At 31.3% G+C, this 15,138-nt stretch overlaps 2 protein-coding genes across 7 annotated transcripts in view; one reads left to right on the top strand and one right to left on the bottom strand.

Moving 5' to 3' along the window:
* Positions 1-15,138, bottom strand: part of LOC126736854 (PH and SEC7 domain-containing protein) — a 286,453-nt gene that overhangs the window by 109,426 nt on the left and 161,889 nt on the right. The window lies entirely within an intron of this gene.
* On the top strand, positions 8,663-13,625 carry LOC126736864 (uncharacterized). Of its 2 annotated transcripts, XM_050441474.1 has the most exons (3): positions 8,663-9,248; positions 9,793-10,648; positions 12,461-13,600. In XM_050441474.1, exons 1-2 carry the CDS (start codon positions 9,137-9,139, stop codon positions 10,644-10,646), a joined length of 966 nt encoding a protein of 321 aa, XP_050297431.1. In that variant the 5' UTR covers positions 8,663-9,136; the 3' UTR covers positions 10,647-10,648; positions 12,461-13,600. The 2 variants fall into 2 exon arrangements, with proteins under 2 accessions (XP_050297431.1, XP_050297432.1); XM_050441475.1 differs by lacking the exon at positions 9,793-10,648 and having other exon boundaries at positions 8,690-9,248; positions 12,461-13,625.

Here is a 15,138-nt window from a genome sequence, read left to right as displayed (position 1 = left end):
TGGTAATGTAAGTACTCTATTTTCAATAAAATATTAAAAAAAAACAAAGGTAAAGATATCCAAGTCACGGCCTCATTAAATATACATAATCTTAAACGCTACACGTATTTCGCTCCTATCGGAGCATCATCAGGCCTAGAGCTACACATACCACATTACTACTAAGAGTTGTAATGTGGGAAGGAATACAGTATCTTAACTTTTGTAATTCGATTAGCGTAAAATAAGTAGTTATTTCCCGGCAGTATTCTTTATGCAGCTGAAAGCTAGTTTTTGATTTAAATCATTTAAATGAGTCAAATTTTTAATTTATAATCCAAGGTAAAAACAAGATATTTGGCAGCTTTTATAACCTTGAATATTTGAGTATGATTGAAGCTTGGTAACATGGAAGCAATTTTAATTTTTTGATTTGACAGCCCTACGCGATAATTAAACTTTCAGAAAGTAGGCGTTATGTGTGATGAGGAGACAAAATCAAAAACTTGAAGAGGACCGAGAAAGAAATGAGAAAGCCTCTGAGATTTTATATAAAATAGTAGTACACATGTTTTAGAACTTATGCACATAAGTGATACTGTCAATTGTTATTAAAGGAGCCACAGTAGTTAAAATTGCTCAAAGTATATTTGTTCTTTCAATGAAAGTCGAATATTTCGCTACAAAAGCTGCAGCCATAATCCTAGTGAAGTTATTAATACAAACGATCATATATTAGAAATTCAAATTTCTGTCCAATATTATATTAAGAATTACTACTCTATTGTAAATTGCAGCACATTGGCTACTGAGAGCTGTAAGTATTAAGGGTAATTTGCAAACAATTGAAATAACATATGTGTCAAAAGGTAGAACAGTTGTCAACCAAGGGATAACCAAAACATAACTGTGGTTAAAAAGATAGCCCCATTGAAAAAAGTTCTTTTAAGCTAATAGATGTTGGCATGTGCAACTTTATTAGTACATAAAATGCGTTTTGTACGTAATTAATATTACCAAGATGTATTGAAGGGAGCTTTTTATAGTCAGGAAAGTCAACGAATAAAACATCTGTCAATCAGGAGATAATCAACATAAAGCTGTGGTTAAAACCAGATGGACCAATTGAAAAAAGGGCGTGTAAGTTAATAAATCTTGGTCTTATTAATTACAGATCTAGGTTTGTATCATATTTACCTTTATCAAAATATCATATCGGTTATATCTTTCAATGTCAGGATGTCAAAGAATAAAACACCTGTCAACTAAGGGGTTACCAAAGCTTAATTTGGGTAAAACCGGATGTATGTACCACATAAAAAAAGATATAGATGAGTGTGAAAAAATAGTAACTATAGATAATCAAGCATTTAGAGTACAACTTATTTCAAAAAATTTTAAATAAAATTTTACTCCATTATAGTAAACTAGTCGACATTTTCGCGGTCTTCACGGAAAGCAAACCGCTTATCTTTGACCGGCGATTATAAGTGACCTACGATCTCGATGTTATATTATGGCTGAATATAGATAGTTGTATTTACTGCAAAAATAATTACCTGATATGAATTAAACAAATTGATGACTGCAAAACAGATATTTAATAAAAATACGCTCCCAAATTGACAGGTAATTTCATTTTCGCTGCTCTCTGGAGCAGAAATATTCAAATTTATTCTCAGATTCCGACCATCGCAAAATGTTGAAAAATGAAACCATTAAAGTTTTTTTTTTAATAAATCGAATTTTTATACCATTAATCACTGATTTTATGACCATCAAAGCTTCAGCTTTGTCAGTGTTAGTTCCCCAAGAAAAAATTAATCTGGCCCCCTTGTTGGTCGCTAAGCAATACTCGATAGGAGATTAGCTATTAATCTTGTGCATGAAATTGGGGATCCTTGGGGATTCTAGTAAAGCTAATTGGAATTATCGTGTACCAACGCATATAGTTCTACTGGGATTATATGAAATTTTAATTTAGTTAACGTTTTGGGTAACTTGCAACAAAATATGATATTTGTAACGGCTTAGCGCGGCGGTGAAGCCATATACTGTACCTACTGTAAGGTAAGATGTAAAAAACGATTATAAGATATGATAGGATGATTTTTTTCAAATTTGGAATAAATCTATTAGTCTTTGATTGCGTTTTTTTTTTCAGTTAAAAAACATCGTAGGCAGTATTTGAAAAAATGTGGGAAAATTGGAAAAGAAAAAGTATGAAGTAATAGTGGAAAGACTGGAATAAGTTCAATAATCATAAACTAAATTAATTTTTTTTTGTTAGACTACAATACATGCACACATCAAAATGGTCCAGAAGACAAGCAAAAAAAAAACAGTTTAATTTTTAGACGAAAAAATTTGTTTCCAAGATAAATTATGTTTATCACTTTTTGGACATTCCTCTAAATCGATCTTATTATATCATTCAATTAAGTTATTGTTGTTGATATTAAATAAATAGTTTAAAATTTTCAAGGCATGAGAGTTTGTTTTCATTATGCGTGCAACATTTAATAAATTTGAATAATTTAATATGCAAAGACACGTCTTGATCGTGAAACATAGTTACGAGCTGTTAGTTTGTTACAGGGTGCTATGAACATCCGCGACGTCGCAGAAGCTGTAAATACTATTAAGAGAACTATAGGAAGCTTGTGGCAGAGATTTTAAGAGACTGTTGATGTAAGAGAAAGACATACTGGTCCACCAAGAGGGCAACAGAAGCTATACTTAATTAATAGGTTTATTCGTCTTTAGGCATTATGAACCCGCAATATTATTGTTAAGAAGTGAGTGAAAAAACGTTTAAGGCGTTAGTGTCACTGCTCAAACAGACTTATGCCAGATGTCCGAGATGGCTCGAGTACTATCCCGTGGAAATCGCACCAGCAGATTAGAATCGGCCGAAGAACATCACAATTGGCAAGAGCATGAATGGACATGCATTTTTTTACCGATGAAATTCATTGTTCATCCGCGCTACAAAATTTGGTAAAAATGTTATCCTTATGCATAACAGCCCGCATGTTGCAAGAACAGCTAGAAACTTTTTGGAGCAGTAGAATATTTTTTTTTTATTATTTCGCATTCTCCTGACTTAAATCCTATAGAGTACGTTTGAGATATGTTAAGAAAGCGTTTTAAAAACATCAAAAATTGGTTTATAGAAGGGAAGAGTTGCTGAACTTTGGGCAAAAGCAATCACTACAAATTCAGCTAAGACGACAATGACAATTTAAATAGGAACAACTTAAACAGCTTCAAACCAAAATTTTACAGGAGTGAGACAACATAATATGATCTTAATCCTATGGTTTGAAAAATTTGTGTGAGACTCAATTCACAAAATGATTTTACCAGTTTCAATGAGAGAGAATGAAATGAAGAGTATTTGTTACTAGTAAAACGGTTTTGTGATTTAAAATATTATCTTACTTAAGAAAATATATATGCAGTTCATGGGCGGCCGTCAGAAAATAATGGGGAGGGATTCAAGGATACAACCTTTCATATTTTTCTCGCTAGCTTTTAATTTTTACAAATAAATGTATGCTGAATGTGTGCTCAGTCCAGAGCAAAATACATATTCAAGTTTACAATACATACATTTTTAATTTTTTACATTACATTACATTTTTTACAATACATTTTTACAATACATTTTTAATAGACCTAGTTTAAAAGAATAATGAAATGATATCTCTTGAGCATTTAAATTCTATAAATTACTTAAGTCTAATAATTCGGCAAAAGACCAGTAGTGAATGAGTTTCATGGACTTTCTGCCTTTGATAAAAAAAATCTTAGGCGTTCTAGATATAACATGTAACTTTTACTCATAATTGGGGCTTTGCCCTACTCCATGGTAAATTACACACTTTGAAAGGTCAACGCTGAACTTCACGTAAAATATGCTCTTTTAAGTGATTAACTTTTTTCTCATATAATTTTTTCCTTAATCCAATATTCCATAAATCATTTAATTCGAATATGATTGATATAAAATAATTAATAGTTGAATCCGGGACCTAACACTGAGGTTCTGCATGTTTGTGAGAAAGGGTTACAATAATTGGACTTGTTGGAAGCATTTGAAATAAGTAGGGCCATAAACTCCCCAGACTGCACATGCATTAATGAGCAAACTAAGTTTGACAGTTTACGCTTTTTTGATTCAATTAGCCCTAGAAAATAACTTTTACCTTTATTGTTTTTAACTCTTTCATCTTTAACATTTGTATTCTTGTATTTGTAGTCAAAATTTAAAATCTTTTCTTTAACGCAACGCTAATATACAATAGTTCCTTATAGTACCTTCTTTTAATATGTAGAAATCTGTATCGTCCTGAGTATAATATTTATATTTTGAATTGTAGATGTCCTTATTGTACTATGTTTTAAATTTTAATTCTTTTATTTATTGTTGTTTTTTATTCCCGATAACGGGTAATTTTTCTTTTTTTTGGTGATCGTATATGTTTTTTGTAATGTTCTGGTAAGTTCTAAGTCTATATTGTTATAGCGAATAAGCTCTTTTTTAAAACTGTCTTGAATTACCTGTATTTTATTTACCTAAGTGACCTATATGCATTTTTCTTGGAGATAAAGACTTCCCCTATTTGTAATCTTTAAAATAATTAATATTAAACATTCTTAATATTGTACTAGGCGGACTTTTCTAGCATAAATAATTTTGATTTTGATAATATTTTTCACACCTTTATCCCACCGTCGATGAAAATTTTTGTTTGGGAGATTTTAACATAAATTTACCTAATCTGCAAAACCCATTGGTACCCTTATTTGAAAACTATAATTTTGTGCAAATCATTGATTGATGCGATTTTTGTGACAAAAAATTCTTTAGTAGTAAAATCTGGCGTGATTCCCTCCGGCAATATATCTGATCATAAATTAATTTACTGCAATCTAAATTTAACAAAAACTGTTAAAGTACCTAAAGTTATAAAACATCGATGTTTTAAAAATTTTTATTTAAACAATTATTTGATTGATTGGTATGAGGGATTTACCGTGGGATGATATATTATATGCAACTAATATTGACCAGAAAATACTTATTCTAAATAATTTAATTTTAACCTTATTTGATCATCATGCGCCTGTTAAAGAGTCTCTCATAACCAAGCCTAAGGATTTATGGATAAATGAAAATTTAAAAATATTTAGAGACAAAGTGATAAAGCGTTACAAAAATTTAAAAGATCAAAACTCCATTTGGACTGGGTAACATACAAAAAGTTAAGAAATTTTACTCTGGCTGCAATAGAAAAGAAGAAGTACTTGGACTCGATGAGTGGCAATTCAAAGAAAACTTGGGCAGTCTTAAAAAACTTAAATGTTTGCACAAATAAAAATTTTGAAATACCACAAAATTTGGCAAATCCCAATGATATCAATAACTATTTTATCACATACTTACAAAATCAATCGAACAGCACTAATAAAATTAACTTTTATTCAAATAATTTTTAGGACAATGATTTATAATTTAATTTCAAAGTATCAGACGCATCGACAGTTCATAGAATATTAAACAATATAAAGAGTAATGCTATTGGAGTAGATGAAGTATCACCACTAATGCTGAAATATTGCAGTCCTTACATTGATATGTATATAACCCATATCATAAATTGCTGAACGATACTTTCCCGATCAATGGAAAATTTCTGTAGGAAAACCGCTGCCGAAAACACCAAATCCCAGTGGCAATTATCAATATTCTTCCGGCTTTGTAAAATTTTTTTGAAAGAATTGTGTATGAGCAAATGTATGAGTATTGCATGAACAATAACATTATTCCTGAGATATGGTATATTTAGAGCATAAGATAAAAAATGAATACAATTTTCATGTTGTTGGACTCAAAGGCATTTGACACTGTAAATCACGATCTGTTGGTGACCAAATTGCAATATTATGGATTTTACAACATTTTTGAACGAAATCATATCTATCCAACAGATTCTAATCGCTGTGCTGTAATATTATTTTTTCTGGGGTCAATTTTGGGCTCCTTAATGTTTTTTATTTATACTTCAGATTTACTAAAATCATTGAACCTTTCTAAGATTCAGGCTTTTGCTGATGACACGCAGATCTGCATGTGCTTTGATACGAAAGATTTTAAAGAAATGGAATTATCCATTAACGAAGATCTTAAACTTTTATGTAAATTTTTTGAGGATCACAGTTTAAGGCTTAATCCGGAAAAATCTAATGTTATGGTTTTTGGTAACAAAAAAATTGTGAGTTTTTAAAGAATAATTTAAATATAATTATAAATGATTCGAAATTAACATTTATCGACGGTACTAAAAACTTGGGGGTTGTTATCGATATTCAACTAAGATTTCAAGAACATTTAAGAAAACTTATACAAAAATCATTTTTTTCTTTGAAAATTTTATACACATAGGCACATATTAATAAAATTCCTTAAAAAAGCTTATGTGAAACTCTTATGTTATCTAATTTTATATACTGTGACTACGTTTATGGTATTTCTTTGGATTTGGAGAGCAAGAACCGCATACAGAAGGTACAGAATGCTTGCTTAAGGTTTATCTGTGTTTTGCGCAAATTTAATCATATTCCACACTTATATAAGGACCTTGAGTGGTTAAAGATGAATGATCGTAGAATTTTGCACTTTTCTTGTTTCTTATTAGAGATGCTAAATAAGAAATTTTTCCTATCATTTACTAAAAGTTTCACTTTAATACTGAAAGTAGTTTTCTCAGAATTTACCTTAAAACTAATGACGCAGTTTTTTCAAAATTCCACTCAGGAGCTTGTATAGTAATGAGCTTAAGAATGAAAGTGCAATTCAATAAAAGAGCGTTTAGTATTTCGAGATACCATTCACAATGTTAATATTAGAAATGTAAAAAAGTTAACTATGCCGCTGCATACCACTGCAATCTTCCGGCGATCCTTTATATATAACGCTGTAAAGCAATACAATTCAATACCGGAATGTTATCTTACTTTAAGCCCTAATTTTTTCAAAAGGAAGTACAAGACTTATTTAACCTTAAGATTATTGGAATATTTATATATATATTTTTTGGTTATCTAATAATTCAGGTTTCTAATATATTTTCTGTGTAAAAAAATAAAAGAATCAATGAACTAGTAGTGTAGTAATTTAGGTAAAATGTATATATTTCTTATTTTAGTTTAGCTAATAGATATATCTAAAACATTATAATAGTGTTTGTATAATAATGTCTGGTTTAGTTGAGTAGCTTAAGTTAGACTTGTGCCAGACTTAAACTGCATTAAAACAGAAATGAGGTATTGGTATTTATTCATTATGTAGATTTTTGTTTTAATAAAACTCATTATTTATTTATTTATTTATAAAAAACTCTCATGAATTCCAAGAATATTAAATATTTTATAAGAAAATTTCATAATAAAATACCATTTTCTTAAGTGCCATTTATAATTCATAATAGCTAGAAAGCCAAAAGTGCTCTGCTAAGATTAAGTAATTTGTTTATGATTAACGAGTTTGTTCTAAATAGATATTTCAGTTATATTTCCTTGAACATTCCCAACTTTTTTCAAGTAATGCAAGAAGAGGTACAAACATGTAAAAAAACTATAGTTCTATATAGTTAGGGGGTTAGCGTTAAAATAATTAATATTTTTTTATAGATATTTAAGGAATTTCTTTTAATTTTGAGAAATTTCTTTTAATGCTTCTCTCCGTTTTTCGTTAATACTAGTAAGTTAATCTAAGAAGAAAATTATACATTTTAGGCAAATGAATAAAAAAAAGCGTCACATTGATCAGTTTTGAAATACATTAAATTGCGGATCTTAAAAGAAAATCTAAGTTCGATTTCAATGATATAGCACATGGTAATAGTTTATACTAAAAATCACAGTGCTATAGCCATTTAAAACTTAACATGACTTAGAATCATAGCAAATTATCAAAAAGTTATTACTAGGTATATAATGAAATAAGTATAAAATAATAGTTATGAGCTGATTGACCTGTTATTTTCAATTTGATTTTTCTATGTATTTATTTACTATTAAAATGCATAAACATATTTTATTACCAAAAAATCAATGCATCATTGATTTAAACAAAAAGAATGTTATTTAGTCATAGCCAGAAACTAAGGAAGTAGCTTGCAGCAGCTTGCTTGCTGTTTATTTACTGCCATTTTTGATCATGAATGATGGAATTTAAATACTTCACAACTTTAAATGAACATTTTTAGAAATTTGTTTGAAGCCAGGCTTCACCAAAATTCTATACATAATTTCTTATTCACAACTTGCCAAACAATCATTGGCAACTTGTGGAACACAGTTTTTGTCTTTTTAAAACTGTTAAATCTCACAGCCCAGCTCTACTTTGACGTCGCAGGTGCACCGCGACAGCTTGTCATGTCAAAAAAAAACCATCAAAAATGACTCTGTATCAAACTTTCATACCTTCACATGTTGTTATTAATACCTAATCAAATATATGTATAAAGTGCAACTAACATTGTTTAATTTGTATGAAAACTAATTTCGACATTGAAAAAGATCATACACAACAATCATGGTCCTTCAAAACGCATGAACCATCGTATTTACATAAAACAAAATTGTGAAATCGTCCATTTTCAACGCCACAAAAATCTACTAATCGGCGTCTCTGCTTTGTGCGGTGATTCGCACCGCCAAGAAACCAACGGATCGATCGTTTTGACTTCATACAGGGGAACGTGCTAGAAGTATTCAACATAACATTGTCTGAAGAGCATTTCTGAATTCTAACTGCTGACGCCTGCAATTTTAATGGTTCGCTTGAGGAAATTATGCCAAGAAAGCTCTACACAGGTATCAGGTATTCGCTAATTTGTTTGGTAAGTGTATAAAGTGTGTATCCTTTTTTGATCCCTATTTATTTATAGTTATACTTCTAAAAACCCATTCGGAACACTAAGTTTGTAATAATGTTTCGCGACACGAAACGACAACACTGCTTTAAAAATTCTTCCCAGCTCACCACGTCGCACATCGACCTGAATCATCCATTAATGTTTAGTGTTGCGCGGCGACAACAAGGTGTTAAAGTGATATCTCAAATTTTTGTGTAAAAAGTGTTCAAATGAAGCGTAAAGCGAAAGAAGACCTTAAGAGGAAAGCAAAGAAGCGATTGCTTGAAGATTTAAGGAGGAAAATGGAAAAATTTGAGAGGTTTATGGAGAGTTCCACTTCAAGTAAGTTCTATTTTTTCGCACAACAATAAATAATGTGGGTACTATTGAATCTAATCAAACCTATAAAAACAAATGCGCCTTTTATTTTCAAAGAAATTACATAAACTTTTACATAAAAATATCTTCATTAGTAAGCAAAATAGCCGCATGAGAAATCCGAGAATGGTTTATATTCGAAATAAGATAAGCAGGCGAGTATGAATTCCTTTCTGGTATACCGTATGGAAATGTTTCATTTTATAGGTAATACCGATTGAAATATTTTACATGTAAATAAATAATTGTTTTATTAAAACGATTTAGTTTTAAGTTGGTTTTTCCTTTACTGGGCCAACTGACATAAGTTGTTTTTCCCTTTTTATTTTTTTTGGGGCAACTTTGACTGATTGGTAGTGTATTTAGTTGGTTGTTTTCTCACGTTTGTGAGCAACCAAAAATACCTACAAATTAATAAGAAAAATTAATAGTTGTTTTGCTAATTGCCAACTATTAAAATATATGGATACTAACGCAGGATAGAATTCAGAATATAATATTGTTTCAGGTGAATACTCTGATTCCACAGATTCAGGGTCAGAGTCAGATCATTCTCCCGGGAATGATGACGAGCCTCAGGAAAGGGTAGAAAAGGATTTAACCCTAAGCGTAATTTTGGGAGAGGACCCAAAAATTATTGGGGAGAAAGGCCCTCCATTATGCGAAGCTTTAGTAAATCGATGGTCAAGCTACCTGAGCGAGGGACTAGAAAAGGATATCAGAGAGGCGCTTATTGAAAAATATAAAACGCCCGATAACGGCCAGTTTCTAGAAGCTCCGAAATTAAACCCCGAGATTGAGATATCTCTGTCTCCAGCTCAAATTAAAAGGGATCAGTTTTCCATGAGCATTCAAAACAAGCTAGGAAGAGCTCTGGCAGCACAAGGTTCTGTTTTAAATATTATTTTATCAAAAGACGCAACTCCGCATACGATTGACGATAATACAAAAACAGCCTTAGCTGATGCAGCTAAATTGATTTGTGAAGCACATTACCTCATATCCTACCACCGGAAACATGAACTATATCCCTTTTTAAACGCCGATGTTCAGAAGGTAGCTATGAAATCCCAGATTGACTCATTACTATTTGGGGAGAACTTCCAAGAAAAATATAAAGCTGCAAAAGAGGTTAAGAGAACGGCTTTAGATTTAAAAGCGGGCCCTTCAGGGAATAAGCAAGAAAAGAAGGATCATTTAAACTACAAGCGCCAAAGCAACAGACCCAGGTTCAAGACAGAGAAGTACGACAGGAGGAAGAGGGCGAGACAACCAGAGTGGCAGACGGAGAAGCAGCCACAGTGGACTCGGGGCAAGCAGTCCAACCAAAAGCAGCGTTGGTCGGGGAAATACCACAACTAGAGGTACCTAGAAAATATGCTGGTAGAATTAAACTATTTTATAAGCAATGGGAAAAGATCACGGCAGACCAAACTATTTTGCGTTGGGTTTCTGGGTATTCAATCCCTTTTATTAAAACTCCCATTCAGAAACGAGTTCCGGCAGTAAACATTTCTAAAAAAGAATTGACTAACTTAAATCGTGAAATTTTAAAACTAGAAAGTATTGGAGCTATCGTTGAATGTAAACACAAACGCGGCGAATTTTTATCGCCATATTTTTTGGTGCCTAAATCAGATGGGGGTTATAGATTTGTATTAAATCTTAAGCGTCTTAATAGATATATTCAAGCTCCTCATTTCAAGCTTGAGGATTATCGGTCAGTAAAAAACTTAATAACAAAAGATTCTTTTATGGCAACTATTGATTTAAAGGATGCGTATTTTGTTATACCAATAGCAAAAAAGTACCGAAAATTCTTAAGATTTAAATTTAGCAATATTCTTTATGAATTTTGTTGTATGCCGTTTGGCCTATGTATAGCACCATACGTATTTACCAAGTTGCTAAAACCTGTAAATTTTAAACTTAGATCAATAGGCTTTGAATCAGTGAATTATTTGGATGATTATTTTCTTTTGGGGAAATCCAAAAAGGAATGTTTTCTTAATGTTATGGAAACTGTAAAATTACTTTATAAGTTGGGATTTATTATTAATTTTCAAAAGAGTTCCTTAGATCCTATGAAAGAATGTAAGTTCCTAGGCTTTATATGGAATAGTTCACATCTTAAAGTTCGGCCAACTGATTATAAAATCACTAAAGCACAAATTAAAATTAATAAAATTATTCAGAAGTCAAAAATTAAAATTCGAGAATTTGCAAAATTTATTGGTTTTTTGAATTCAATGTGTTTGGCCTTTAAGTACAGTAGATTATATATAAAGCAAATGGAAAGGGAAAAATGTATTGGCTTACAAAATAACAGAGGGGACTATAATGCAAATATTAAAATTACAGAAGAATCACAAAAAGAGATGCGATGGTGGTTAAAGGAATTGCCCTGCAGTAGCCAATACTTTGGTTCGATTGACTACAAGTTAGAAATATTTAGTGATGCCTCAAACACAGGTTGGGGGATATTTTGTAATAACGAAAAAGCTAATGGGTTTTGGAATGAGGTCGAATCTACATTACATATTAACTATTTAGAGATCTTAGCAGCTTTTAATGGTCTTAGATGTTTTGCTTATAATTTTCAAAACTGTCACATTCTCCTTAGAATCGATAATATTACCGCAATATCTGTAATAAATCGTATGGGCAGTGTTAAGTATTCGGCACTTAATTCCATCACAAAAAAAATTATGGCAGTGGTGTGAAGCGAGAAGTATATATGTTTTTGCTTCATATATCAATACTCACGATAATATAGATGCAGATAGAGAGTCCAGGTCATTAAAAATAGAAACAGAATACTCATTAAGTATTAAGGCTTACCAAAAAATTGTTCTAAATCTGGGACTTCCTCAGATTGACATCTTTGCGTCTTCCCTGAATACTAAATGTAAGACTTTTGTATCCTGGAAGCGTGATCCAAATTCCTTTAAAGTAGACGCGTTTACATTAAATTGGTCTGAGTTTTTCTTTTACGCTTTTCCACCCTTCTGTCTGCTAGGGAAAGTTATAACTAAAATTATTGCCGAGGGCTCGGAAGGAATACTTGTAGTACCATTTTGGCCTACTCAAAACTGGTATCCAAAATTTCACAAACTATTAGTTTGCCAGCCACTTTATTTTCGGCCAAGGATTGATTTAATATTATCTCCTTTTAGGGAGAGCCATCCGATTTGGGAACGTCTTACCCTGGTTGCAGGGAGGCTATCAGGGAATCCTATACGAAGAGAGGCCTACCAGAAGACTGCATACCCACCATGTTAGCTTCGATAAGTAACAGCACAATTAAACAATATAACGTGTCTCTTAGAAAGTGGTGGATATTCTGCGAAAAAAATAACATAAATGTTTTTCAATCAGACAGTAAGCAAGTAGTTAAGTTTTTAAGTATGTGTCAATATGAAGGGGCGTCTTACAATTCATTAAATGCTCATTTGTCAGCCATTAAACTTATTACAGATATAACGGGAAATTTAGAAATTTTTAAACGATTCTTAAAAGGTGCTTTTAGGATTAAACCTTGTTTCCCCAAATATCAAGAAACATGGGATCCGGAAAAGGTTTTGAATTATTTGTCCAAACTTTATCCCTTAGAAAATATTTCATTTGATATGCTTTCGATTAAACTAGTTACACTCTTAGCTCTCACGTCTGCCCATAGAATGCAAACCCTATCTAAAATACAGTTAAACAATATATATACGTATGAAGATAGAATAGAAATTGTTATCACAGATGTAATAAAGACCTCTTATCACAATAAAAGTCAACCGATTTTAAGATTTCCCATATTTAGAGAAAAACCGGAACTTTGTGTGGCAACAACTTTATGTTTTTATATTAATGCCACCCGACCAAAACGATGTGATAAAAATAATAATTATTTATTGTTAACACATAAAAAGCCATACCGGGTAGCATCCACACAAACCTTATCTAGGTGGATAAAAAAGGCGTTAGAACGTAGCGGCATAGATGTTAATAAATTTAAGGGCTATAGTACCAGACATTCAGCGGTTTCAGCCGCCAGTAGACAGGGTGTCAATATAGAGACTATAAGAAGTGCTGCAGGTTGGACAGCAAAATCAAATATGTTCGTTAGATTTTACGATAGACCTATATTAGATAAGTGCGTGTTTGCAAAATCCATTTTGGGTATGGAAATAAATTAGGTCCTCGTTAAAGTTAGGAGATAAGATGCTTAAGTAAGAATTTAATTATTAATTATATATATAAATGATTATTTATATATGAGTGTTCTGATTAAATATGTACCTACCTTTATGGATATATATATATATATATATTTTTTTTTGAAGACATATAAATATTCAATGGAATTTTTTTGAATTAGATTAATTTGTCTCATTTTAACTCCCTTTAATTTCACAGGTGGAGTAAATTTGACAAAGCTAGGTTTATTACTAGATCGCCATAAACTTTCAACAACTTACAAACTTAGTGTTCCGAATGGGTTTTTAGAAGTATAATTAACGATTAAACGACTTACCTGTAAGGATGTTCAATCGTAATTATACGATTAAAACCCATTCGGAACACACCCACCCAACTCAGCTTGTATTGTCATATAACCCGATCCCTTGCGATCTAGTGACTGATATGTTGTACACAAAACATTAATGGATGATTCAGGTCGATGTGCGACGTGGTGAGCTGGGAAGAATTTTTAAAGCAGTGTTGTCGTTTCGTGTCGCGAAACATTATTACAAACTTAGTGTTCCGAATGGGTTTTAATCGTATAATTACGATTGAACATCCTTACAGGTAAGTCGTTTAATCGTTAATTGCATTTGTTTTGGTTTGACATTGTTTGGTGTATTTAAAGGTAAACAAACACATTTTATTTAAATATATACCTACTGATTGAACATTTTTCTAACTTTAATGATTTTGGTTTGTTGTTTATGCATATGTTTTAGGTACTTTCGTTGCAAACATTATTTTGGGGTATTTAAAGCCTGTCTTACTTACATTTTGCATACATTGATACAGTTTCATTGATACATCTTGCTACATAATATCATTTATTTATTTGAAGCTACAACCTACAGCATAAAATTGTGGGTATATTCACTTGTTTACTTTAAATATTTTATTTGGTATTTTGATAAATTTGCTATAAATAATGGCAGATATTGCAAAAAACAAACGTACTACAATTAAACGTACTTTAACTCGCTTTAAAAACTATTTTGAAGATTTAAAAACACAATCTAATGAAATTAACACTATCGAATTGCAAACTCGTCTTGAAAACGCTCTTAGGTTGCTTGACGATTTTAACACTGTACAATCTAATATTGAGGCAGAAGATGATGATTATAATACACATGTTAATACTATACATGAAAAAGAGCGTCTAGAATTTGAAAAGGCTTATTATAGCATTACAGCTGAAGTTAAGAAATTTATTTTTGACAAATCAGCATCTTCTGTAGATACCGACAACGCTAGTATTCATACAGTAAATAGTAATCATAATTCTGAACATTTATCATTTTCTAACATTAAATTACCTACTTTGTCGTTACCAACATTTGATGGTTGCTATGAAAATTGGCTTTTCTTTCGTGACACATTTAATTCGGTAATACATGAAAACACTGCTTTGTCTGGTGTTCAGAAGTTCCACTACTTACGATTATCTTTAAAAGCTGAAGCCTCTGAAACAATTAAATCCCTAGAGATATCTGAAGCAAATTATACACTCGCTTGGAGCTTATTGCAAGAGCGATTTGAAAACAAACCTCTTTTAGTCAGCAATCATATAAAAGCACTTTTTAATTTGACATTAATTAACAAAGAATCATATAAA

The sequence above is a fragment of the Anthonomus grandis genome, chromosome 5 (assembly GCF_022605725.1).
Source record: "Anthonomus grandis grandis chromosome 5, icAntGran1.3, whole genome shotgun sequence".
NCBI classification, from domain to species: domain Eukaryota; kingdom Metazoa; phylum Arthropoda; class Insecta; order Coleoptera; family Curculionidae; genus Anthonomus; species Anthonomus grandis.
Note: the sequence above shows the minus strand (reverse complement) of the source record. Positions and strands in the feature narration are given on the sequence as shown.

Excerpts from the sequence above, each read along its gene's own strand:
- LOC126736864 (XM_050441474.1), top strand. The coding sequence starts at position 9,137 with ATGAAGCGTAAAGCGAAAGAAGACCTTAAGAGGAAAGCAAAGAAGCGA. Across the intron at positions 9,249-9,792 it reads TATGGAGAGTTCCACTTCAA|GTGAATACTCTGATTCCACA; the intron begins GTAAGTTCTATT and ends ATATTGTTTCAG.